The 25078-nt window shown below is 41.3% G+C and overlaps 1 protein-coding gene across 3 annotated transcripts in view; it reads right to left on the reverse strand.

Moving 5' to 3' along the window:
* KIF5C (kinesin family member 5C) overlaps positions 1-25078 on the reverse strand; it is a 124539-nt gene that overhangs the window by 77374 nt on the left and 22087 nt on the right. For all 3 annotated transcript variants that reach the window (XR_007776471.1, XM_050969219.1, XM_050969218.1), the window contains exon 2: positions 6787-6877. Coding sequence is in view for 2 of the 3 variants with exons in the window: in XM_050969219.1 (XP_050825176.1) it covers positions 6787-6877 (91 nt within the window). In the remaining variant the exon portion in view is untranslated. The remainder of the gene's footprint in view (positions 1-6786; positions 6878-25078) is intronic.

Here is a 25078-nt window from a genome sequence, read left to right on the forward strand (position 1 = left end):
GGAGGGAGAACTGGAGTTGACCTTAGGGGTGGACAACAGCCCAGGGCGCCATAGTCGAGGGGGGGGGGTGCCATGGTGAAGAGGCAAGGGTGGTGGGTGAAGCTTCCCCTGGGCCCCACCCCCTCCCCCACTCTGCCCCCGCAGCCACTGCTCACAACGTTCCCTCCTCTACTCCCCTCCCTCTCCCAAGGTGTGTGTGGGAGGGCGCTCATATGGAGGAGAGGAAAGATATGACAAGGAGGGGGGCCTTGCTGGGGAGGGGGGTGGAGGAGAAATGCAGCGAGTGGCGGAGGTCTCGTGGGAAGAGGGTGGAGGAGAGGAGGGTCACACAAGGTGTGGCTTGTGAGATATTTAAACATTCAATTTGCTGAACAACAATATCATGCCAAAATACACATAAAATTATATGTAAAGTTATGAACATAAGCATGTTTCCAAGACAAGTCTGGGGAGGGCTAAGTCAGTTCCTCAGAGACAAAGGGCAAGCTGACGCCTCAGCCAGGTGTCAACAAGGCTGATGGACCATGACATGCTAAGTGGCCATTTTTTTGCAAGGAAGGGGGTAGGGACAAAAAATGCACATCTTAGCAAAAATACTGCATGGAGTTTCCCTTCTTCACCAGACTGCCTCTGCCCTTGGCTCCCAGGTGGAAATGCTTCTGAAACGGAGGGGGGACACGACTATAAAACGAGGGGGCAGATGGCCCAAGAGATCCCTCTCTCTCTCTCTCCCTTCCCACCTTATTCTCTATACCTGTGAAGACAAAAGGAAACAGCCATTGGACTCTGGAGGAGGGGTCCTGACCTGAGAGTTTGGTCAGTAATCTGCTGGAGCATATGGTGGGAAACTTTGCTTGAATCTAATACATTTTGTCAAGTTCACCACTAAAAAGCCATTTTATTTTTATTGTAACCACTTCTGACTTCTGTGCCTCATTACTTATACTAAAAATCTGTCTTGTTATAGTTAATCAACTTGTTTTACTGTTTTATTGAATCTATTGGGTTTAAGTTGGAGTGTCTAGGTACTCTATTTAAAATAATAAAATAGCATAGTATTCCCTTAAAGGTATAATGGACTAAATATATTGTAATGTCCAGGAGAGAGCTGGGCAGCACAGAACATACATTTCTGGGGAACAGCTGGATCTGGGGGTATGTTGGGGTCACCTTACAGCATAGCCAAGGCTGGTAAGAGCCAAGACATGGCTGGCTGCAGCACACAGCCATATCTGGAAGTGACTACGTGCTGGAGGCTGTTTGTGAGCCGTCTAGGTTGGAGGCTACAGCAGCAAAGCATTATAAGGGGCACCCCAGATTACAGGTCAGGGGTGACACAGCTATTCATTAGTCTGGATTGTGCCCAGCTGTCATAATGGCATATTACACAATTGATACGCAACCTTCACTGGCTCCAAAATGAAATACGGCATTTGCTTCAAGGGGTTGGTCCTGACCACTACAGCCCTGAAAGTTCTAGGTTCAGGTTCTCTCACACCATATTTGGATGGATGTGTGCACACGTATATATACACTTGGTCCTTACCACTTTCTGTTTTCTCTCAATCTGTTTTCTGCCCTTTTGGCTTTTAATCTCTTTCTTACATGAACTGTCTTCCTCTGCTCTGAGACAGAGCCTAGAACATTTAAGGTTCTGCTGCAATATATAATCAAAGAAGGTTCCGCAATGGAAAGCTTTCCACATAAAATGCCCTCTTCCTTCATGAGAGAGATTTTTGCTTTGGCTTTTGTCAGATATATTGCCTTTGTTGACTGCAGCTCCTGCAAAGGGTTATGGAGTGAGAAGTGGTCTGCGCACACACACACACACACACGAGTGACCCTCTTCTGAGTCATTATTAATTCCTGACCCAACTCTTCTCTATGAACACATTTTAAGTGTTATTCTTTTCTTCAAACTCTAAAATCCAAATGAAGCTAATCCTTAATTCATGATCATAAAATCATAGAATATTAGGGTTGGAAGGGACCTGAGGAGGTCATCTAGTCCAACCCTCTGCTCAAAGCAGGACCAATCCCCAGACAGATTTTTATTCCAGTTTCCTAAATGGCCCCTTCAAAGATTGAACTCACAACCCTGGGTTTAGCAGGCCAATGCTCAAATCACTGAGCTATCCCTCCCCACACCCACATGCCTTCCCTCCCTGCTTCCCTCTATTGACACGGTGAGCTCAGCCATTCAGCTATTACAGTGTGATAAATATTAGTACATGCTGACCACTGAGGATCATGTCATATAGGGCCACATGCTCTGGCCCATTCCATTCATTTTTCTTCGTTGTTATCATTCCTGTCCTTGCTACTTAGCCCTCTCATACTTATACCCTCTCACAGAGTCTGTCTGTTCTTTTCCACAGTTTCTTTTTTTTTTTTAAAGTGATGTTAAAGAATGGCCTGTAAAAAGAAACACTTAAACTTGAAAATAGGACCACTTGTGTCCTTAAACCTGCTTGTAGACTCTGTATAATGAAAGATTTCTTGCATTCGTTTTTAAATTTAGAAAAATAACTTCCGTACTCTTATTTTCTGTGGAGAATAAATGCCTTCCTCCAGAACTCCTGAGCCCTTTTTCATTTTAAAAAAGAAAAAAAAAAGGGGGTACGGGGAGCTTGTTCTGCTCATTCTGTTTAAACAGATTACTGGTATTTATATCTGATACAAGATCCTAAGGCAAGACTTTTAAACATTAAATATAATCTAAAACAATATACAGTTTTAAAAATATTGTTGAATCAATCAATTATCCTAGAGGTAGGCAGTACAATCCAGTATTTCTCTTCCATCTACAATTCTATAATTAAATATTCAAAAAAGTACACAAATAACTGAAAGAGACAGTCAATGGGCTATTCAATGCGAACTACCCAAAAAGCAATTACCACAAAGAAATCATTAAAACAATTCATTGTCTCTTCCTTCAAGGCTGCACATACACAGTAAAAATTGCTACAACTAAAAAGCAAAGCCCACTGAATACCTAGTGTTGGCCATTACATACTGACCATGTAATTTAACAACATCTAGTAACCATGGTGTTTAATTCCTTTCAGTCAGCAGTATTCTTCCAATAGGACAGTGCATGAAAGACAAAGACCTCAGACCTAATCATCTCTCTGTACAGGAAAAAAGCTGAAGCCTGATGATAAAAGACCAGATCAGAGTGGGAAGGAACAGGAGGGCGGAAAATAGAGCAAAAGAAAAAAGAATGAATATATGACCCACCACGGCCTATTATAATCCTTCAAAAAAATGGATTTCACAAGAATCACCGCACCGGAGAGATTAACAAATGCCTCTAAAATCTAGATTATTATACTACATAGATTGTTTCTGTACAAAAGTGTATGGTTTCATATGGTCCATATACACAGGGATATGAAAATAATTTGGCTTAGCTATTGCTGTTTATTAAAAAGGACTGCTGTTTTTCTGCTCTTTTGCTAAAAGTCCTCATTTAGAAAATTCTACTGTCAATTCAATTATTATAACCATCATTTTAGAAACCAGTGGTCAGTCATTAAGCCACTGGCATTCTCTACAATTATATTAATCACAGTGACACCACCGGGTCCTGTGAGAGTATATTTTGAATAAAGATACAAGAGAACTATTGGAAAGGTACTGAAACATAAAAACAATGAGTCTGGCACCCAGGATGCCAGCAAGATAACATCAGTAAATATTTTCAGTGCAATGCATTCAATCAGTGTTTCTCAAAAGCTTTTGAAAGCTGAGCCCCAGCTCAGGAAAATGAAACCAATCGTTCCCTTACTCCCCCAACCCAACTCCTATTGTGTTGTTAAAGGCAGACACTTCCTAATTTACACAGTCCGTATAATTGCGCTCCCTCCTTTGGAAAACATTGGGTGTAGATCTTCATAACAGTATACTATTTTTTTTAATACTTTGAGCCATGAAATAGTTAAATGTTGACATTTAAAACAACATCATTGGCATCAGAGCTAAACCCCATTAAAAAGAATGAGGCAGTTCAGACCTCAGAGCTGTTGTTTCAGGCTCTCTATGAACTCAGGTAGATAGATATCCATTTGTTACACTCACTTCGTGTTTTGAAGATTTCCTTTGCAACCGTAACAGCTGAAGGCACTGCTTTCATTTTTGGGGGGTGGGGGGAGGGAGACTCTGGAGAATAACTGAGAGGTGGGTCCATACTTCCCCAGCCAGCCCATCACACCCCCAGGGAGCATGCCTCACACTGAGAGTAACACTGCATTAAACAACAAATCAATGCACCTCTGGACAGTTTATAACACCCTAAAGGAGCATTAGAAAGCCGTAAGCAAGGCTGTCAAGTGATTTCAGCATCCAAAAAGTGCAACCAACCATCGGCCTTGGTGTCTTATTTGCCATTATGAAACAGATCTGTGCTGACCCTGAGAGGTACTGAACAACTACATGGCCACCTGCTATGGCTCAGCACCTCTGGATCACATCCTTAGAGGGTGTTGAATAAGTTCAGGGTTCTCATGTTAAAGCATAAAACTGAAATGACTTATAGTAATTTTTTTTTTCAGATATTGGTGTGCAATCTGTCACTAAGGTACGTCTACACTGCAGCTTGGAGCACGACTCCCAGGCCAGACAGACAGACGCATGCAAGCTCTACTTGAGCTAGTGTGCTAATGAGCTAGTGTGCTAATGAGCTGGCCAACCAAGCTCAGACTACAGGGGTCAGGCATGTTCATAGTTTGGTGGCTAGCTCATGCCACTGCCCATACTTCAAAGTCCACATTGCTATTTTTAGCATACTAGATTGAGCAGAACTAATGCATGTCTTCTGTCTACCTGGGCTGGGTGGCACGCTTCCAGCTACAGTGTAGACGTACTTTTTTGTGTGCTTAGCTTCCTTTAATGGGTGCTATCTGTGCACAAAGCAGCAGCAGAATCAAGCTCTTCGTGTTCTCTTCGTAGACAAGAAACATCTTTGAAGCCATAAATTGTTCTAGTAAAGTACCTCAGCTGCAGCTGATCTTCATCCTTTTAGCAAAACTGAAGTTTCTCATCTTTCTTAAAGCCATTCTATCATCTTCAGTTGGATAGGTGACCAGGCCCTGTCCTATGGGCCTACCCACATTTAGGAAAGTTTTTAGAAAGCAGTCTCTACTACTGTTTTGTGGGAATTTTTTTTTCCCAAAAAAAGTTCCTGCTAACATGCGTTTATGTAAGCAGAGTCAGGATAAGCTCTACCCTGACATCTGGTGGAAAGAATTTCAGAGAGTGTATTTGCATAGGCACGCCTACCCTATCCCAGACTGCCGAGCTGTGGGACTGCTTGGTGACAAATGATTCACCCTCAGTTGGGTGGTACTTGCTAGACAAGGGACATGGGTTCCAAAACCCAGTGAATTGAGAGAGGCTGGGGACAGGTATCTGTGCCTGGTAGTGCAGTCTCCTTGTGGAGCCAGAAGCACCAGTTCCACCCCCTCCTCTCTCCACTGTGGAATGTCAGAGTTGATTTTTTTTTTATTCCCTCAAGAATCTAAATACAGGTTACTGAGCTGAAATCACTTTGGGCTAATGGTGCACTAGCACTGGGGCTCCCCCACTAAGAGCTGAGATCACTAAGAGTTGAAATCACTAAAGAGCTGAAATAACTGAGCTGAGAGCACTGAGTACTGTTCTAACTAGTGGGGGAGCCTGAAGTTATACTGTGGAACAGAGCAGCTGGTGGAGTGGAGCAGTTGCGGGGACGGCTGGAGCGGACCACGGGACAGCTGGTGGCAGCAGAGCGGCTGGCAGAGCGGAGTAGCTGTGGGACGGGTGGAGCGGCCCACAGAGCGAGCGGAGCCGAGCAGTTTGCAGGGAGAACTGGAGCAGCTCCTGGAGCAGAGCAGCTGGTGGAGCGGAGCAGTTTGTGAGGACGGCTGGAGGAGCAGAGTGGAGTGGCTGGTAAAGTGGAGCAGTTTGTGGAGAAGGCAGAAGCAGAACCCACTGAGAGGCAGGGCAGTTGGCCCCAGACCACGTAAGGTGCCCCTTTCTACCCAGGCTGGGGGGAGGGACCTCTACAGATAAACTCTCGAACTCTGGGGTGGCATTGACCAGAGACTTTTGGGTTGTTGGACTTTGGGGTGATTGGACTTAAAACCCTAAGGTGAAAAAGGACAGTGCCAAACGTACTTGAGAGTGGGTTTTTGTTTATGGTTTGTGTTATAACCCTGTTTGTGGTGTTTCTCCAATGGGATGCCGCATTGATTCCTTCCTTTATTAAAAAGATTTTGCTACACTCAGACTCCGTGCTTGCGAGAGGGGAAGTATTGCCTCCTAGAGGCGCCCAGGGGGGTGTGGTATGTGAGTGTCCCAGGTCACTGGGTGGGGGCTCGAGCCGGCTATGCATTGTGTTCCTGAAACGGAACCCCTGGATACTGAACCCGGCCCTTGTTGCTGCCGACTCAGAGGGGCAGAAGGGTTACATTTAAAACACATTTTCCTTAGTCACAATACAGCAGACAAAAACATGTTAAACCAATCTTAGAAAGCCATTTTCTAGAAGAGGTGCTTTCCTATTGTTTTATGTAGTGGAGGAAATAGTTTCTGACCGTGTTTTAAAATGATTCCACACTCACTAAACAAACTGTATTTAACCTACGTTAGCAGAAATTGGTTTTTGAAACTCATTTAAAAGCTGGTTCCTACCAGGAGGATGAACTCCAATATAAACTGGGACAATACAGCTTTTATAGTTAAATCCAGAAAAAAAAATTAACGTTTACATCTGCTGTAATAGAGAACAATTGTGACACTTACCTTTAACAATCTGCTTGGCACAGGCATTATAAACTTGTTCCTGGGTCGTGTTTGGTGGTAACACTCTATCATAGACATAAGGTTTTGCCTGCTGAAATAATAAAACACAAAGTAATGTTTTAGAAAATGATAAAAACCTATAGCCAAAGCAGTAAGAAGGCAGAACCCACTTAATAGGCACCCAGATAAAAGGCATGGCTGTTTAAATTAGGGAAGATGTTCAATGCAACAGAAATGATGTATTTCAGTGAAGAAACAATGAATAAACGACACATCTGGTGTTGTCTGAAAGTCTGTTCCCGGTCATTCGCAAATATGGAGTGGTACATGTTGCCCTCAAACTTCCTATGTATTTAACTCATTGAATTGGATAAAGTTAAAGAAAGTGGTAGGAAACAATGGGCTTAAATGTGACTAATGTAATCCTGAGCTCTTCCCCTTCTCTTCCAGAATTTAAGATAGAAGATCCATATTCTAACCCAAATCTATGATTGAAAAGGAATCTGTGTCAAAGTTCCTCACAACTTTCTATCATTCTAACCGTAGAGGTAAAGATCACTGAAGACAGACCAAATTAATTCAAATTATCATCAGTTTTAAAAGCCCTGCATTGCTGTCTAACCAACCCCATATCAATCTTGAATGTTGTTAGCACATTTTGATTATTTGGAAAGAAAATAGCTGGACTTCAGCTAAGTGCTGAAAATGCAAATAAGCTGAAGTATAGCAGTAACGAAAGAAAAGAAGCCAAGGAGTGGAAGGCCTAACCAATTAGTAGACTAGTAGACTGGTCTTTTACTCAAAGAATTACAAAGATTTTCATCTGGAACAATATGAATTTTTTTTGTGCGCTGGAAACAAATAAGATTACAATGTGAAGCACATGTTAATGAAATGGAACAAAAACATTTGGCTTTGGGGATTTTATCATTGGGATTTTATCAGGTTGCAGAGGATGATCTTGCCACAGAAACGAAGTTAGCCATGGATTCTAAATACCATGGCAAATGGTGCACTGAAAAGATATTAATAAGTAAGTGGAAAAATTATACACATGCATTAACGAAGTGGAATCTGCTTTTCTTCCTTCTGGCAGCAACATGGGATTGTTTACAGAGAAATACATGCCAGCTATCCTGAAATAAACCTTCGATGTGGAAGACATTAAAAGGTAAATAATTTTTAAGACAGAAGCTTAGATAGCATCCTTACAGATCAGTAAAAACAAGTAAATGCTGAGCTATCTTCATTTAAAATAAGATTTCTTCAGTTAAATGCCATTAAGAACAGAACCCAATTCTTCTCTCTAATTCCAATCCAAAATACAATACTTGTTCTGAAACCACGTTACAGGGATTTCCAAGTATCCAATCCAAGGGATTTCCAAGAGGTAGCCGTGTTAGTCTGGATGATGTGGACTATGGGCATAACAATACCATAAATAACACCATCATATGCCAGCAATGCCCCTCTGCTATATACATCGGCCAAACTGCACAGTCTCTACGGAAAAGGATAAATGGACACAAATCAGATATTAGGAATGGCAATATACAAAAGCCTGTAGGAGAACACTTCAACCTCCCTGGCCACACTACAGCAGATTTTAAGGTGGCCATCCTGCAGCAGAAAAACTTCAGGACCAGACTTCAAAGAGAAACTGCTGAGCTTCAGTTCATCTGCAAATTTGACACCATCAGCTCAGGATTAAACAAAGACTGTGAATGGCTTGCGAACTACAAAACCTGTTTCTCCTCCCTTGGTTTTCACGCCTCAGCTGCTAGAACAGGGCCTCATCCTCCCTGATTGAACTAACCTTGTTATCTCTAGCTTGCTTGCATATATATATCTGCCCCTGGAAATTTCCACTACATGCACCTGACGAAGTTGGTATTCACCCACGAAAGCTCATGCTCCAAAACGTCTGTTAGTCTGTAAGGTGCCACAGGATTCTTTGCTGCTTTTAGGGATTTCCAAGTAACTGATCAATGGCTAAATCTGACATAATGGGTCACACTCTTGTCAATCATACAACCACATCTGCCATCTGTAGCCAGCTGTTCAAATATTCGTGCTTGACTCACTATTTTCTTGTTGCACTCTGATTTATTTTAAGCTAACCATGTACCTGACACTTCCGTAACTCTGAACATTCACTTCTTAAACTACAGTAAAAACACATACAAGCAAGATAAATATAAAATATATTAGAAAAAGTTCATCCTTGAAATATGAAATACTGTAGATAAGAACATGTATTACCAGCCATCTTTTAAATAGTTGGAGGCACATAAAATTATTTACTGTCCTGTTGCAATAAAGCGTGTGTGATATATTCTCAAAGAACAGATCTCAAGTAGCCTATGTGAAATGAATTTAGTTGCCTTCATCCACTTCCTAGTTAATAGGTTTCCATCTCTCTCATGCACATGCATGATCCCCTTTTTTGATATCTTAAGGGATTGTCTACACTGGGAAGTTATTCTGAAATAGGGTAGGTGTGAGTTTAAAGTGCTATAGCTATTCTGGAATAACTCCCCTGAGTAGAAAAAAGAGCATCTTTTCCCACTTCAATTTAATCCACAATAGCTATCCTAGTTAATTTCCCCATGTAACACGAGCCATGAGCAGAAAGCCCAAGGAAGGACTGAATGTACATGGAGCCTGAACTACCCTCTCACCCACAGAGACATCTGCCCCAGGTTAGGGTTGAGGTCTATTAGCCAAGCAATACGGCAGACCTTGCACCATTCTGTTATCATGTACACAGAGAACTTCAGTCTCCAGGGCAATCAATCCAGCTCTTTCATGAGCACTCAACAAGAAAAATGCTAGAGATCTTCAGGAACTCAGGTAGACGATCCATCATAATCTTGTTGTACACAGCTGAAAGGGTATATTTCACAAGCACTATCTGCAAGTTACAAACATTAAATTGTTTTATTGATCAAACTAAAAAGTAAGAGAGTGTGAGCAAACAGCTCAAAAAGTGCCATGTAGGTTAAATTACCTCATACAGTTCTTTTGAAAAAAATGCCAGCTAATTTATTTTATATATCACTTCTAGTAGTCTCACCACATTAATTTTCAACCCAGATGATCACTTGCACTTTAGAAAGGCGAGCTTCAAAAATGATATACTAATAGCAATAATAAATAACTAAGGAAAATTAAACTGCAAGATTCATCACAGCTGTCTAGAACCATTAACTTCTGACCTTATGAGGCATCCCTGAAATCACACACTAAAATTAGAGACGGACCTAAGGCACAAGTTTGGGCAAGCATTCAAACTCCTACAGCAGGGAGCTCTTTAGATCCAAGGCTTGGGTATAAAGTAATCTCTAACAAACACTGTTACTGGTAGCCAAATTCTGGAGCTATTAAAGAATGTGTCCCAATATATCCAATTCAGTGGACAGAACTCTCTAAGAAAAGTTATAATTACATTTAAGGTAGTGTAAACAGGGTTCTCCAACTCCTCTATCCCCCACACACCCCTTCTTTAGGTTATCATCAATCCCCTACCATAAGCTCCTCTCACACCTGTTAGTTTTTCAGGTTTAATCTTAAGGTTGTTCACATCTGCCTTTATATAATACTTTTAAACATTCCAAATTTTTCACATCTTTGCTTTGTTTTTTTTCCACATGTGAAAAAAAGGTACAAGTAGCAAATGTTTTATAAAATGGACTACTGTGAGCTCACTTTAACTTGTAACATCAACACACACACACACAAAACGTATGTTAAAGGAACATTAAGACTCCAATACCAAGCACTCAAAAGTTAGGAAATACAAGAATTAAGGTAGTCTACAACCTTAATTCAGACCCCTTAAGTATATGCATGACAACAGAGTTTTCAATTACATGATCATATATTTTTTGCACAAGATTATTGTGACAATTGGGCTATACCTTGCACTGGCTTAGGTATTTACCATGGAAAATAGGTCAAGACATTTTCGATAAAGAATGATATCAGCAGGTACAAGAGAACAACACAGAGAAACTAAATTAGTCCAAACATCATAGGCCTTGAGCAAATTCAAGGACAGTGTTGAAATCATGCTAATATAAACAGATGGGGGACTGGAAAATAATGAACCAAAATTGGTGTGTTGGACATTAGGCCTAATTTGTTGACAATAAATAATGAGAGGATGAGCTATTCTAATCACCATCCCCTTTTTGCATCCTTAAAAAATTTTTCAGGAAGAGAGAAAAGAACAGATGTAGGCTACTGAAGCAAGCCTCATCATCATGGCTGCTACCTTCACCATCTTCTGGAACCGGGAACCTTCTTTATCCTAATCCTAAGAAATAACTTGACCAGACCAGGGCAAAGAGGGGCACCCAGATAATATTGCCACCCTCTGCCAACTCCAGATGAATCTCAGCCACTAACTTGGGATGAACTGTGATCAGACTAATAACAACAACAACTGCTCCAGCTCACCTCAAACCTTCTCTCCCCAAAAGGACAGTTATTACCATTCTTGATACCCTCTAAAAGGCTGTCAAACAAGGGGGAGTTTCCATCTAAAAAGTCTCTCCAGCTAAAGGGAAAGGAACAAGGGATGTTGTTAAAATGAAAGCATTACTTAATATTTTACATTTCAAATGCTGTAACTGGTTTCCCTCCTTTTCTGTATCTTTAATAAAAAGTTAGAAGGATTTTTAATCGTGTCTTTGCCATGGCATTAAAAGGGCTGAGGTCTCTGTATACCAAACCTTCTTTATACTGTTGAACAGTGACTGAGTTATGCAAGGACTTTTGGCCCATTTATTCCATCTAAATTAATACAGCAGGACCCCTCAGATCTTCCTGAAGATGGAAAGTCTGTCCTATTTGAAGTACTTGTGCAGGAAGGTCTATGCCCATCCATAACTAAAGGCCCTCCCCCTCATCTAAGGCAGAGGGACCACTAAGTCCAGGTTCCAACTGATTATGGGGGACAAAGGAGAAAACAGGAACGGGAATGAGGTCAAAGGTTGAAAAATAAAGGAACTAGAAGGAGACATCAAGCAGAAAGTCCCAAACAGTTCCCACCACTACTCAAAGGTGTCCAAGATGTCAGACACTACCCAGAGGAATTCTGCCAGAATATGCGCAGACAAGGGGTCAGAAATAGGCCCCGCATCCGCAGAGAGCCCCATGTGCAGCTTCCTCCTCCTGCATGGAGGTCCATCTTAGTCAGTGCCAGGAAGAAATTGACGAGGCAGTCCTGAAATTTTGTAAGGTCATAAATAGGGTGTACATAGACCTCAGTAGAAGGTTTTAGAGGAGATAGAACAAGGACTGCACACTAAATAGATGCAGCACAAGGGACAAGTGTCAGGGGACTTTGTGAATTGCACCAGGTCCACATCCATGTTCATGGCTCCGTAGAGGAGCCGCCAACTAGTATCCCCAGAGAGCCATAGAACCAGAGTGGAGTACAGACTGGCCCACTGGGGTTCCTTGTCCTTCTAAGGTGGTAAGAGGTCTGGCCGCTTGGTGTTGGGGCAGGACACAAGGGCGAGGAAGTGGATATTATGAAGCATGAGCACATACAGATGTTCTCTGGATTAAGCTCAGAGGCAGACTGGCTGGATGTTGCGCAGGCAGCTCAGGTGTCGTATTGGCTGTGTCCAGGGAGGCTCGCGGGCAGCAGCCCAATGATGATTTTCTGCAGGCCAGAAGTGAGTGGTGGGAGCACCCTCCCACACGGCCCACTCAAGGAAAGCTGGAGAAGCAGTCCCAATCCCAGTCCCCAACCCCACTCCCAACTATGGTCCCATTTTCCCTCCCCAGTCCCCCTCCCCCAGCTTCCAGACTTAGTTTCTGTTTCCTATCCCAGGCTTCTGGTCCCAATCGGTGCTCCTTACCCCTGTCCTGTACATCTGGCTTTTGACCCATGTGTTCAAATCAGGCAGCTTCCTCCAGCAAGAAGAGAGAGACTCCCTGCTCTCAGTTCAAGTGCTTGGACCTGACACAGCCTGCAGCAGCCCAAAGCTGCAACTGCAGAGAAATACCCATTCAGCTCCAGAGTGAGGCATGCCTAGTGCAGACAGAATCTTCAGGGAATTTAGCAGCTAAAATGGAGCATGTGCAAATTGCTGTTTTCGAGACTGAAGCAAGGGGGAAAGTACAGAGAAGAGTGCCTTTCACTGAGAGCTCTCTGCTCCCAGATGTACAAATCTAGAGACTGTGGATAACAGCAGCATTTTAGCTAATCAAGCATCAAGAGCGAGAACAGGGAAAGAGATGGTTTGTCCAGGACACATGGAAAGATGGACAAGATACAAGGGATGTGGTTTAGTTAGGCCAGTGGATCTCAACCTTTCTAAACTACTGTACCCCTTTCGGGAGTCTGATTTGTCTTGCATACTCCCAAGTTTCACCTCACTTAAAAATACTTGCTTACAAAAATCAGACAAACTGAAAAAGTGTCACAGCATACTATTACTGAAAAATTGCTTACTTTCTCATCTTCACCGTATAATTATAAAAGAAATCAAATAGAACACAAATATTGTAATTACATTTCAGTATATATTATATGGGGCAGTATAAGCAAGTCATTGTATGAAATTTTAGTTTGTACTGACTTTGCTAGTGCTTTTTATGTAGCCTGTTGTAAAACTAGGTAAATATCTAGATGTGTTAATGTACCCCCCTGGAAGAGCTCTGCGTTCTCCCAGGGATACATACACCATTGGTTGAGAACCACTGAATTAGACCACATCTTTAGTAAATTAATTCATCTGGGAACTATCCAGTGAGTCATATTGTGCAGGTCACGGTTCTTCCATAATTGCTTCCACCAGGTGGAGGGTTGCCATCAGAGTTTCAAACCTCTTTCCCCAATTGCAGGTCCCCAAGTTCCAACACCCTATCTAAATCCTTCCTCGCTGATCCCTTATTAACCCTGATAGAGGCTGTCCTTGTAGTAGCCAGGACAATGCACAGTGTAGTGTCAACAACTCAGAGGGCAAACCCATGCCTTCAAATAAAGTTAAGTAAACTCCTCCATAATGTACACCTGAATGTTCACGATGTTAGTTGCTTTGCAATAAGTAAAAACTGGTCAAGAACCAAGGTTCCAGAGATCTAACTGCCCCTGAATGGATGGCTGGCTCTAAACACCAACTCTCAAATTTCATCCACCTTGTATTCTTAGTGATTTGAAGAACTGGCAGTTACCAATGTAGACCACAGCCTGCTTTATACTTCAGAATCCTCTCTCTCACTTGTGACTTCATTCCTGCAGGAAGTCACTGCCATTACGCTGGGAAAGAGCTCCTGAGAGTTGAGCTACTAATTGGACATGTGAGGGGACTCAGGCTAGACTCTGGAAGCACGGGATTTAATATACCCTCCCCCACATTTGCAGGAGCCAATGGCTTACTTGAGCTTTGACAGCCCTCACACCTTCCCACTCAGGTGATGGGCCCCTCCTCTCTCAGTGACCTCCCACTCACAACCACCAAGGGAGAGCGGACTCTTAAATGGGCCACTACCCTCCTACGCCCCTACCCCCACTAGTCCCGACAATGACTTTGAGGGGCATTCAGAGATGTGACTCTGATAGTTATTGTCAGTCAATCATTTAATGGCACCAGATCTTTTTGATCCTCTCAGAGGGGAATACTGCAGAGCTGTTTTAGACCACACAGTCATCTTTACCAGGTAGATTGCGTGCACTATGACTATTAAGAAAACTTGGTCATTATTCTGCATCTTTGATCATTCAGGTCAGAGATTTTTGTTGTTGATGCTAAAATTAATAATGTATAACTGGGTTTAACATATCAAGCAAAGTACATTCACCAAGATATCAAAAGTACTAACAGATGATCATACGACTTCATTATACATATAATATCTCAGAGCATTCACATATGCATACTTTAAAAATGACACCTTTCACATACAACACTAATAAGAAAAGAATACTTGTTGCATGCCTGAAAGGGAACATAAAAACATAAGTTTTATAGAGAGTGGAAAGCAATGTATTATCGGAGGCTGTGGCAAGATGCTGGTTGAGAAGCCCTTAATGATATCAGCTCCTGCCACTCCAGCCCCAATCAAGGGGAATGGATTGGGGCTGAGTGAATAGCCCTGTGCCTGCTCAGTAACTGGCCACACTTGCCAGCCTTATTATCCTGGCTATAAAGGCTGGGAGGAAGGCAGAGAAGGGGGGAAAAGGGAGAGAGAAAGGTCAAGCACAGAAGGAAGTGGGAGCCTCCTACTCTGTTGCTGGCCAGGCCTGTTGTAGGCAAAGTAGCTCTGAAGACTGTATATAGTTGAGAACTGGTGGTGGGAAACCTTTTGAGAATAAAGAGCACGGATGTTGCACCAGACTGAAGTGTCCGTGACTCATTGAACAGGGGGGCCCAGGGGAGCAGAGTGAACCCCATTACAGAGGCACTCAATCTTTAACTCAGCCACCCCATGTCTAGTACTGGTATTATTGCCAAGAAGAGAAGAATGATTTCATGTCATCTTCCTAGCCTATATTAGTGTCAAACTATTACATTTGATGCCATCTCAAAATTTTAAGTGTAGGGGCCACGTTGATTGCATCATGACTACTTATATCAAATTTGTTCCATTCACAAGTAGAAAGGGCTAACACCCTTCCCTCCTAGTCAGTCTGGGATCTGAAAGTCTAAATGCGTTCTTTTTCACCAATAATACGGATTCTACAATTGAATCTTAGTTTACAATTCCTGCTGATACACAAGAACAAACAGAACCCATCTCACTCTCCCATAGCTCTATTAGCTTCAGAGTGCCACCAGAATTGAAAAGCAGGTTTAAAATGTATGTGTTAGGAAAGCAAACAAATCTGATTAAATAAAAAGGAAGAGGCCAGCAGTTGTACTGAGTAAGGATGTGCCTTTTTTAGCCAGGGCATTTTCTGAACATAACTGCTCTTTATTTAAAAAATGATTAGAACATGTTAAATACATCTAACAATAAATAAGGTTTAAAGGCAGGTGTAAGAAAAGGTTTTACAGATAACTAAATTAATTACTTAGCTCATAATCTCTCTGGAATACCACAGTCAATGTATGCCAACAGCATTTCCCATGAACTATTAAATCCTGATAATAATCCTAATCCTCAACTGAAAAATAAATGAGACCAAGCAATTACGTACGAACAGGCACGGCAGAGAAATTCAAGTCAGGAAATAGCCTGACAGACCACACAGCAGACTTGAGTATTTCGCTGGGGTTGCTGGAATCTAGCACACAGCTGCAGTGCAATTTGTAACTTTCATTCTCTGCAGAAAGACTCTTTAACCTTTTGTAACATGTTCAAAGAGTACAGAAATTTACACCATGAAATTGTTGATACGGTGGAATAATTTGCAATCTAGAAATAGAAGTTCTAGAAGTCACTCCTCAGTTTTAGTTTCCCCTGAATTCATGTTAAGGTTACAGACCTGGAAACTGTTCTCTTTGAGAATGCCTTAGAACATTAGGGCATGAATATAAAAAGTCTTCATAGTACAATGAAGCCAACTTAAATAGCTAACTGATAAAAATAAATTCTTTAAGTGCCTAACCTTTCCATAAGCCTCTGGTTACAGCAGCAACCACTAAATGCACTAAGTGAACAGAACATGCAGTCTTCACCATTCAGTTAGACCACTGCAAAAGACCTATGCCTGCTGAGTGGGGCTTGCAGGGCTCAGGCTAAGGGGCTGTTTAACTGCAATGTACACGTTTGAGCTCAAACTGGAGCCCAGGCTTTAGTACCCTTTGAGATGGGCCTCTGAGGCTGCTTTCATAGAATCATAGATTATTAGGGTTGGAAGGGACTTTAGGAGATGATCTAGTCCAACCCCTGCTCAAAGCAGGACCAATCCCCAAATGGCCCCCCTCAAGGATTGAACTCACAACCCTGAGTTTAGCAGGCCAATGTTCAAAGTTTTTCATCCCAGATGGGACTTGAACCCACAATCTTTGACTTAGAAAGCCACTGCCTTATCCATTAGGCCACTGGGGAAGCCAATCAACCAGTTTTAAGCCATACAGTCTTGGTTTTCTGAAGTACTGACCCCTGTCCAGTAGCAATTTAGAACTGGATATGGTTGTCTGGTATTTTCACATGCAGTTGGGGCGTGCATGGAGGATCCCATTTTTTCAGAGCGTGCCACCCCCAGCCAGTGTGACCCACCTCACACATCACTCCGGCAGGGCGTAATCAGGCCATTCCTAGAAGTACTGGAATGTCTGGTATTCTGGGGATGCCACAGTGCCCATCCTATTATGGAGGAAACAGAAAGGTAGTGGGGAAGGAAGGGGAAATTCCAGGGAAGCCTGAGGAAAGGAATTAACTACATTTTGTAGGATTCCCGAGATAGATGTGTTTGTTGCTTAAAGTGTCACTTATCTGCCCTCATTGTGATACGGTGAGTTCTGAACATCTTTACTAATTGTAACAGTTACACATACCAAGTTTAAATTACAAATAGGCCTTACCCTTTGACTTTTTTTCTGGGTATCTGGATCCAGGATTTGTACTTTAAATAAGATCAGTTTTACTAAGGAACATTTTACACATTTCTTGTTTGAAAAGAAGAGGTTTTGCCACAGAGTTTATATCTTTAATCAAACATGCGTCTGTACTGTCAAAAACACCACAGATCATACACTTTAACTTGCAAATAGCCTTTTAAAAAATATATAATTACCTTGTTTATCAGGTTGATCTGAAGCTGTGATGTAAATATAATAGATTTACATGAAAACTAGTCTAAAAATGGAGTATAATCAATTGTAAATTACCAGAGTTACTAGTTAATAAACAAAGCACAAATAGGAATTATCTCCATTTTACACCTGGAAATCTGAAGCAAAGAGGTCATATATCAAGTCTGTGAGAGCGAAAAAAGAATCCAGATGTACTAAGTCCTACTCCTGAGCTTTAACTATGATATCCATTCCTCTTTTTCCACCTTCCATTTTGTTTGTATTAGAGTCCATAACAAAGAAAGTCACAGCAACCATTTTCTAGGTGTTGAGCCCTGAATGCTGCTGGTCATTTTAGCAAAAATATATCAAGATCCAAAATTTACCAAATGACAACATGGCCTCATGTTCAAAAAAGATAGAATTAGGATGGCTTACCTAGCTCAAAATAAAGTAGTCTATATGAAACAAGCTCATGTCTTTTTACAGCAAGTGACTTCATATCTCTAGGACAGTGTTTCCCAAACTTGGGACGCCGCTTGTGTAGGGAAAGCTCCTGGCAGGCTGGGCAGGTTTGTTTACCCACCCGTCCACAGGTTTGGCCGATTGCGACTCCCACTGACCGCAGTTCACTGCTTCAGACCAATGGGAGCTGCTGGAAGCAGCAGCCAGTACATCCCTCAGCCCACACCACTTCCAGCAGCTCCCATTGGCCTGGAGCGGCAAACCACGGCCAGTGGGAGCCGCGATCGGCTGAACTTGCATACGGGGCAGGTAAACAAACTGTCTCAGCCCGCCAGAGGATTTCTCTAAACAAGTGGCATCCCAAATTTGGGAAACACTGCTCTAGGATAAATTTAAATTGTTCTCCTGAGAACAAATATATTTAGAACCAATTTTGGTGCATGGGTTATTCAGAATAAGATTCTATAAAATTAATCTGGTATAAATACAAAAAAAATCCTACTTCATGTCAGTGATTGAGAAGATAAATCTAAACTCTGGTGGATTTTCCAGTTTTTAAAAATACTTACTAAGATGGCTGGTTCTTGCATTTGCATTTTGGTAGAAGGGCAAGTTTATCATTAAAAATTATCAAAGTAAAGCCTCAGATGGATTAATCCAAAAGAATGGTAACAAACACCACCTTTCTACAGTAGAGTAGGATGACTTCTTGCTATCAGATATGATCAGGAATTCTACTGCCTATATTAAGGGCAATAATGGACAAAGAATTAGATGGGCTGGGAGGGAAGTTACTGGAATGAAATCAAAAGGTCTGGATTCTAGTCACAGCTCTTCCCCAAACTTGTGATGTTGGGCAAGTCACGTAACTTATTATTTGCACGTTAATTTCTCCTGCTGTAAGAGGGATATAATACTTCCCACTTCACAGGGCTACTGCAAGGATAAATTCATTTTGTAAGATGCTTAGATACTACAGTGATGAGCACCAAGAAATACCTGTAAATCAGATAAATGAACTCCCCCTCCCCCCCATTTCTCATCTCTGAGATAGTTTATAATATTTCTCTACATCTTAATTTTGGCTTAAATATAGCAAGTTGCACCATGCAAGGGGACCCTCGTATCACACAAAGCAGCTTGCAGATGGGGGCCTTAATTACTTTTCAGTGTATGTAACACCTCACAATCAGTTTCTCTCTCTCTCTCTCATAAATAGCACTTGATTAATTCACAGCAAACAATAGGCATTTGAACAGCAGCATTATCTTTCCACAGTATAATTTAAGCTTCATTTTTAGTCTTCGCAGAGAAGAAGCCATGCAGAGAAGAAACTATGTTAATAATGAATTGGAAAAATGATTTCATTTAGAGCCTGTATAACCCTGATTTAAAATGCACATTCACAACCTCACTATTTGGGTCCCTTACCATGTGCTGTGGAATTAGAATCGTGAATTTCCAACTTAAAAGTTGTTTTCATAAGGTTAAAGGGCTTCCCCCAGCCTTTCTCCTTCTTTTCCCTTTAAATTATAGGAATTAAGGCAGAATAAAAAAAAATATTTCAGACACACAAATTAGGCATTTATTCCTAACTCACAGAAAGGCTGCTGCATTACGAATCGAGATGTAGATAAAGGCAGATCAAAAAGGGTACATTTTTGCCAAAATGAGATTGCAAGGAGAAACCTGTTCTTCACACACATGAGTCTGAGATATTAGTTTGCACCCATCTAAAATAGGTGTAAATCTCTCCTATTATATTGTGCCGCCATATCACACAGTATGTACCAAATGAACCACTAGCATAAACAGACAATTTCAACATACATCAGTGAATCTGGATTTACTTCTTTACCTACAGATGCAGTTGAAATAGTACTAAAGGAGAGAGCAAGACATTCTGTCCAACCCAATACTTGTTCTCAGAGTTTTCCACTAGTTTGTGTTACTGCATTATGGGAGGAAAGTCAGTATTTATTTTAGGTTAAAATGCCCTTATTGACATGGAATATATTTGCAGTCCCATTCAGCACACAGTCACAAACCAATTCATTTTACTTCCACAAAACACAGTTAGAGTCAGTCTGAGCTAAACATTTAAAATGATGCTTTCCAACTGCTCTTAAGACAAGCCATGCTCTCTCAGACCACATTCTGAAGTCCTTAGGTAAAAAAAAGTCATGTAAGGACACTAGACACATTATTCCAAGTCACAATTAACATGTTGGCTTTCTTTTCCAACACATTCAATGCTTTCCGTCTTCCAATGGTGACATTCCAGGACCAGCAAGATGACAGACCCCTTGTAAGCATCCAACTAAAGCACTGCCAAGTTGAATGAAAGATGGGCTCATGATTTTTCCAACAATCCTTTACTCAAGTCTTACTGGGTTTGAGGACAAAAGCCAAGGATAACATGGCTGCTTTCCTAAATCATTGGGTTGTAAAAATTAAAAGACAGGGTTCCAATTCATCTCCCATGTTTGTTTTTGTATGTGTAAAATTAATAACTTGGAGACACTATCAAACCCTAGCTTTACAGAAGGACAAGGGGAAGAGAAGTTACTGTCTGTAATACCCTGCTCTAGAGGCCTGAAACTAACACTCTAATACACGTGCTTCTCTAATAAGCCATCTTTATTCTCCCCTTGCACTTGAAGTGGCAACAGAATTACATTGCTTTTAATATTCCATTTTTTATAAAAACACAAAAGAACTCCACTGCAGAACCACTAGAGAATCATCAAATATTGTTTCTAAGTCCCATTTAAAGAAAACTAGAAATTTAAAGATTATATTATACTATTCACAACAACATGGAAATGAATTTATTAATAAGATATTCTCAGCCAGATCACAACAATAGCGACAGACAACACACAATGCCCTCTCAAAAGGTCAATGGAAAATGGTCATATTCAGATGAACCACAGATGGAGCAAAGTCTCTATTTAATGTGAGGTTTTATTATAAAAGCATTCATATAACCATAAGAGATAGGCAAACACTATCTGAGAAAAATTAAACATGTTTTTAGGGAAGCACAAATGATAAAACGAGCTGTTGATTATCAACTCTGCATATGGAAGAGAACTGCAGCATCAGTACCGTAGTATGTGACCCCCTTCATTGTAACCCCATTTTGGCATCTTGAGTCTAGGTATCACTTACAGATTTATGGGAGACTAGATGGCTCAGGGGATTAGTAATGGTACGCAGAGCATTCTACGTCACAAATTCAAATCCAAGCCAGGTCAGCAGGGGTCATGATGAAATGAGATGGCAGTCTTGGTTCACATAAACAGTATCCTTCTTGGCACTCTCAGCAAAACCAAGGCCTGAATGGGAATGGAGAGCTAAATTAGCTGCTTACTGCTTGAGGTGGTCCGTCAGGGCAGACATACGTTGGCAGGAAAACATATGGAAGCTTGTACTCCCACTGCCTGTGCTGTACAATACCTGTTCTGTTGGCAGTGGAGTTGAGCCAACACAACTCCATATAAAACTTACATATTCAAAAAAATAAAAAATAAAAAAGTAAAGGCCCATATATTTCTACACGAGATTCATTGCTTGTTATCCACACTCACTGATTTCCTCTGCAATGCTATCCTGAAGATATAGCCAAGTCAAAGTAACTGAGACACAGATATTCCCACAAACTCTAAGTGTTTAACATCCAGACTACCATAACAGTAATAATCTCATTACTGTTAACATGCGACTACATATAGTAAATTTTATTACTAGAAACAACATTGGAACATTTAGGGTTTTTTTTTCCATCTCATGAGAAAAACTGTAGATTCTTAGAAGTCAAAACCAAGTAGTGTTCCAAGGTAGCAGAAAGAGCGTGACAACAGAGCCTGTGATTTAGTAGTGGAATGAGTATGTTACTAGGGCCCAGGAACGTCTAAATTCTAGTCCCTGCTGCATCACTGACTGACTCACTGTGAGGCCATAAGCAAATCACTTGAACATACCAAGTCATCTGGCACACAAAGTAATTTCCAATCTTAGAGAAGGGTTGAAAGGCTCAATTATGTAATGTTTTTACAACACTCTGAGCATTTATATTATGCTCTAAATGTTAAGTATTACCAGCCTACCTCAGCGGCTTCACATGTAACACAATTTAAAAAACATTTTTAAAAAATTGTAATAGAATTAATTATGGAAAATTACAGCACAACTGGTTGCATACTTCCTTCCATCTCTCCATAATGCTATTCTTTGGGGAATTACATGCAAAAATACATGGACATAAAAAAAAGCAAGCACTCTGATGGTAGCTTCAGCCATGTCTACCCTGGAATTTTAGCCAGAAGCACAGCTGCACAAGCACACACTTCTAGCATGCAGCTTACCTGGTTTCAGTCTATTTACATATGGTGTAAATTGTTTATGTAGGGGCTTACACCGATGCAGCTACACCAGGGGCTAAAATCCTATTGTCCAAAAGGCTTTCCAAATCCCAAGTGTCATCAAAGCAGGTACTGCCCTGTCTCTGTAAGTAATGCAAAGACTGGCTGCTCATGGCAGAATCCTCTTTCGAGATGGAGTGAAGACTGCAACTAGAGAGAGATCCTATTACACTTAAACATGTGTAAACATTTTGATTATTTATTGCATGCAAGCCATTTCTCTTTGTAGTGGTACTTCTGAAGATTCCCCTTCATTGACTACGCAACAATCTGATTTCTGCTTTGTGTACAATATTATTACAGCATGGTATAAGCTTGATTAATGTAACTTGTACCTAGAAGCTCACTGTATAAGAGCAAGAGACAAATAAGAAATACACAGGATCTATTTGTTAAAGCTGTATTTTCCATCTCTTTGGTGTAGCGTTCCACAAGCTGTTGGACATCATGTTCTCTCTTCACAGTCGCTAAATTCTTGTCACTGTGCAACACTTCGATTTCATTTGTCATTTCCTTAGGGTGACCAGACAGCAAGAGTGAAAAATCAGGACAGCGGGTAGGGGGGTAATAGATGCTATATGAGACAAAGACCTAAATGTCAGGACTGTCTTTATAAAAATCAGGACATCTGGCCACCCTACATTTCTTTCAGTTCTGTTCTCAGCTAGACTGTTGTGCGCTTCACTCTCCTTCTAACATTTCACACTCCATCCATGACTATCCTTTTTAAACAAATCAATGTTCTAATCCAAGCAAGGGAACAGCAGCCCAACCGAGAGGCACAAAGTGGTCACTAACTGAGTTAGTCACTGAAAACTTTGATTCTAACAAGACAATACTGATAAGTGGGGCTCCTGCCCTGTAAAAGGCAGTCAAGATCCTTCTATTCATGATTTTGACATCTATAAGCTTCTGCTGTTCAGTCTCAAGAAACATTTTTCCTAAGGATCTTCTCTCACTAATTTGAGAAAGAAAACAGATCACCTTGATTTTAAGGGTGAGTCATCAGCACTGCCAACACTCATGATTTTAAACACAAGACTCACAATATTTGGTGTTGTCTTTAAAGCTCCAACATCTGGAATCAGGTGATTACATTAGAATCTCAGATTCTATATATAAGGTTTCTAGCCCTTGCGGTTCCAGGAAAAAAAGCTTGAAAATCTGAATCCTAAAACTTCAAAAACTAGATGGCAAATAAAAAGATCCCAACATTTATTATTTTTAAATCTCATACTTTAGGGAGGGGTGGACTAAGTTCCCGCTAAGGTGCCACCAAGGGCCGCGCACCTAACTCCTCCAACCCCGGAGCTGCTGTTGCGGGGAGAAAGGTGCCTCTCCCCCGGCTCCAGCCCTGGACTGCTGCTACGGGGAGAGGTGCTCTTCCCTGGCTCAGGTGCTGCTTGGGGCAGGGCCATCCTTTTTCCCCAGCCCCACTCCAGAGCCTGCGCCCCAAACCCCTCATCCCAGCCCCACCCTGGAGCCTGCACCCCCAGCCAGAGCCCTCACCCCGAAACCTCTTCCCCAGCCCTGAGCCCCCTCCCACATTTCGAACCCCTCAGCCCCAGCCCCACCACACATTACATCCATATTGGTGCACATAGCAAAATTCATTCCACACATTGATGGGAAAAATTAAAGGGAACATTGGGGGTGGAGCCTGATATAATGGTTGAGTCCTTAGAATGACTCAGTATAACCAACCTTATTTCAAGGAAAATAGGGTCAGTCTTCATTTGAAAGTATCAACCTAGAGGTGGGCAGAAACAAAGTTCATGCTTGCAAGAATTTTGAAGTACCACCTTCTCCTAATTTTGGAGCACATGATGAAGACAACTAGCATGCCTGAAACAGAACAACATTTTTTCAGTTTTCTGAAACAGGGGATAGATTATAAAATATTATGTTTTATATGAAGAACCTGCCCCACCGCCACTACCACCACCCAGAAAGCCAAACATACACACACTAGCATTAATGCAACATTAAAGTTGAGAAATCAGCAACTCAAAAGCCAGGAAATCCAGAGTTGTGTGACTTTATCCAAAATTTGCACTGACTCTGCCTGGCTTAGCAGTTGGTACAGAGGTGCCTATGCCAACCCACCTATCAACACATTTATCCGGGCAGGAAGGGATATATTCTCCTGGGCCTTGTACAATGGGACCCTAATTTCAGCTGGAGCCACTATGCACTACTGTAACCCAAACAATTATTACATAAACAGTATGAATAATTGAAAAACAACATGACTTCACTGCCAGATTGATAAATATTTATGGCATGGAGCCAATTAGAAATAAAATATATAGTCTAATATTTTCCTATATTGATCGGAATTTCATTTAAAATATTGGGGAGTTTTCTTCTTTTAGAATTTTCTTTCTTGGACTTGCGCTTTTTAAATAAAGCAGGAAATTGATCTTTTGGCCTACAATTCCTGTGAATCGGTTACCAACTCAAAATGCAATAAGGCTTACGTAGACAATATGTTCATATTTAGGTTCTCTTCTCTTGCTGTGTAGCAATAAGGCTGACATGAAGTTACTGGATATATCTCGCCTCTTTTTTCCCTCTTTTTTCCCGCTTTTTTCCTCTTTCCCTCTGCAGCTTCTTATTATAGAAAAATTAATTAATAGCACCTGGAGTCTTAGGGGCACAAAGGTAGTGGGATTCGGTTAGACAATGGGAACACAGCCTCTG

The sequence above is a fragment of the Gopherus flavomarginatus genome, chromosome 10 (genome assembly GCF_025201925.1).
Source record: "Gopherus flavomarginatus isolate rGopFla2 chromosome 10, rGopFla2.mat.asm, whole genome shotgun sequence".
Lineage (NCBI taxonomy): Eukaryota > Metazoa > Chordata > Testudines > Testudinidae > Gopherus > Gopherus flavomarginatus.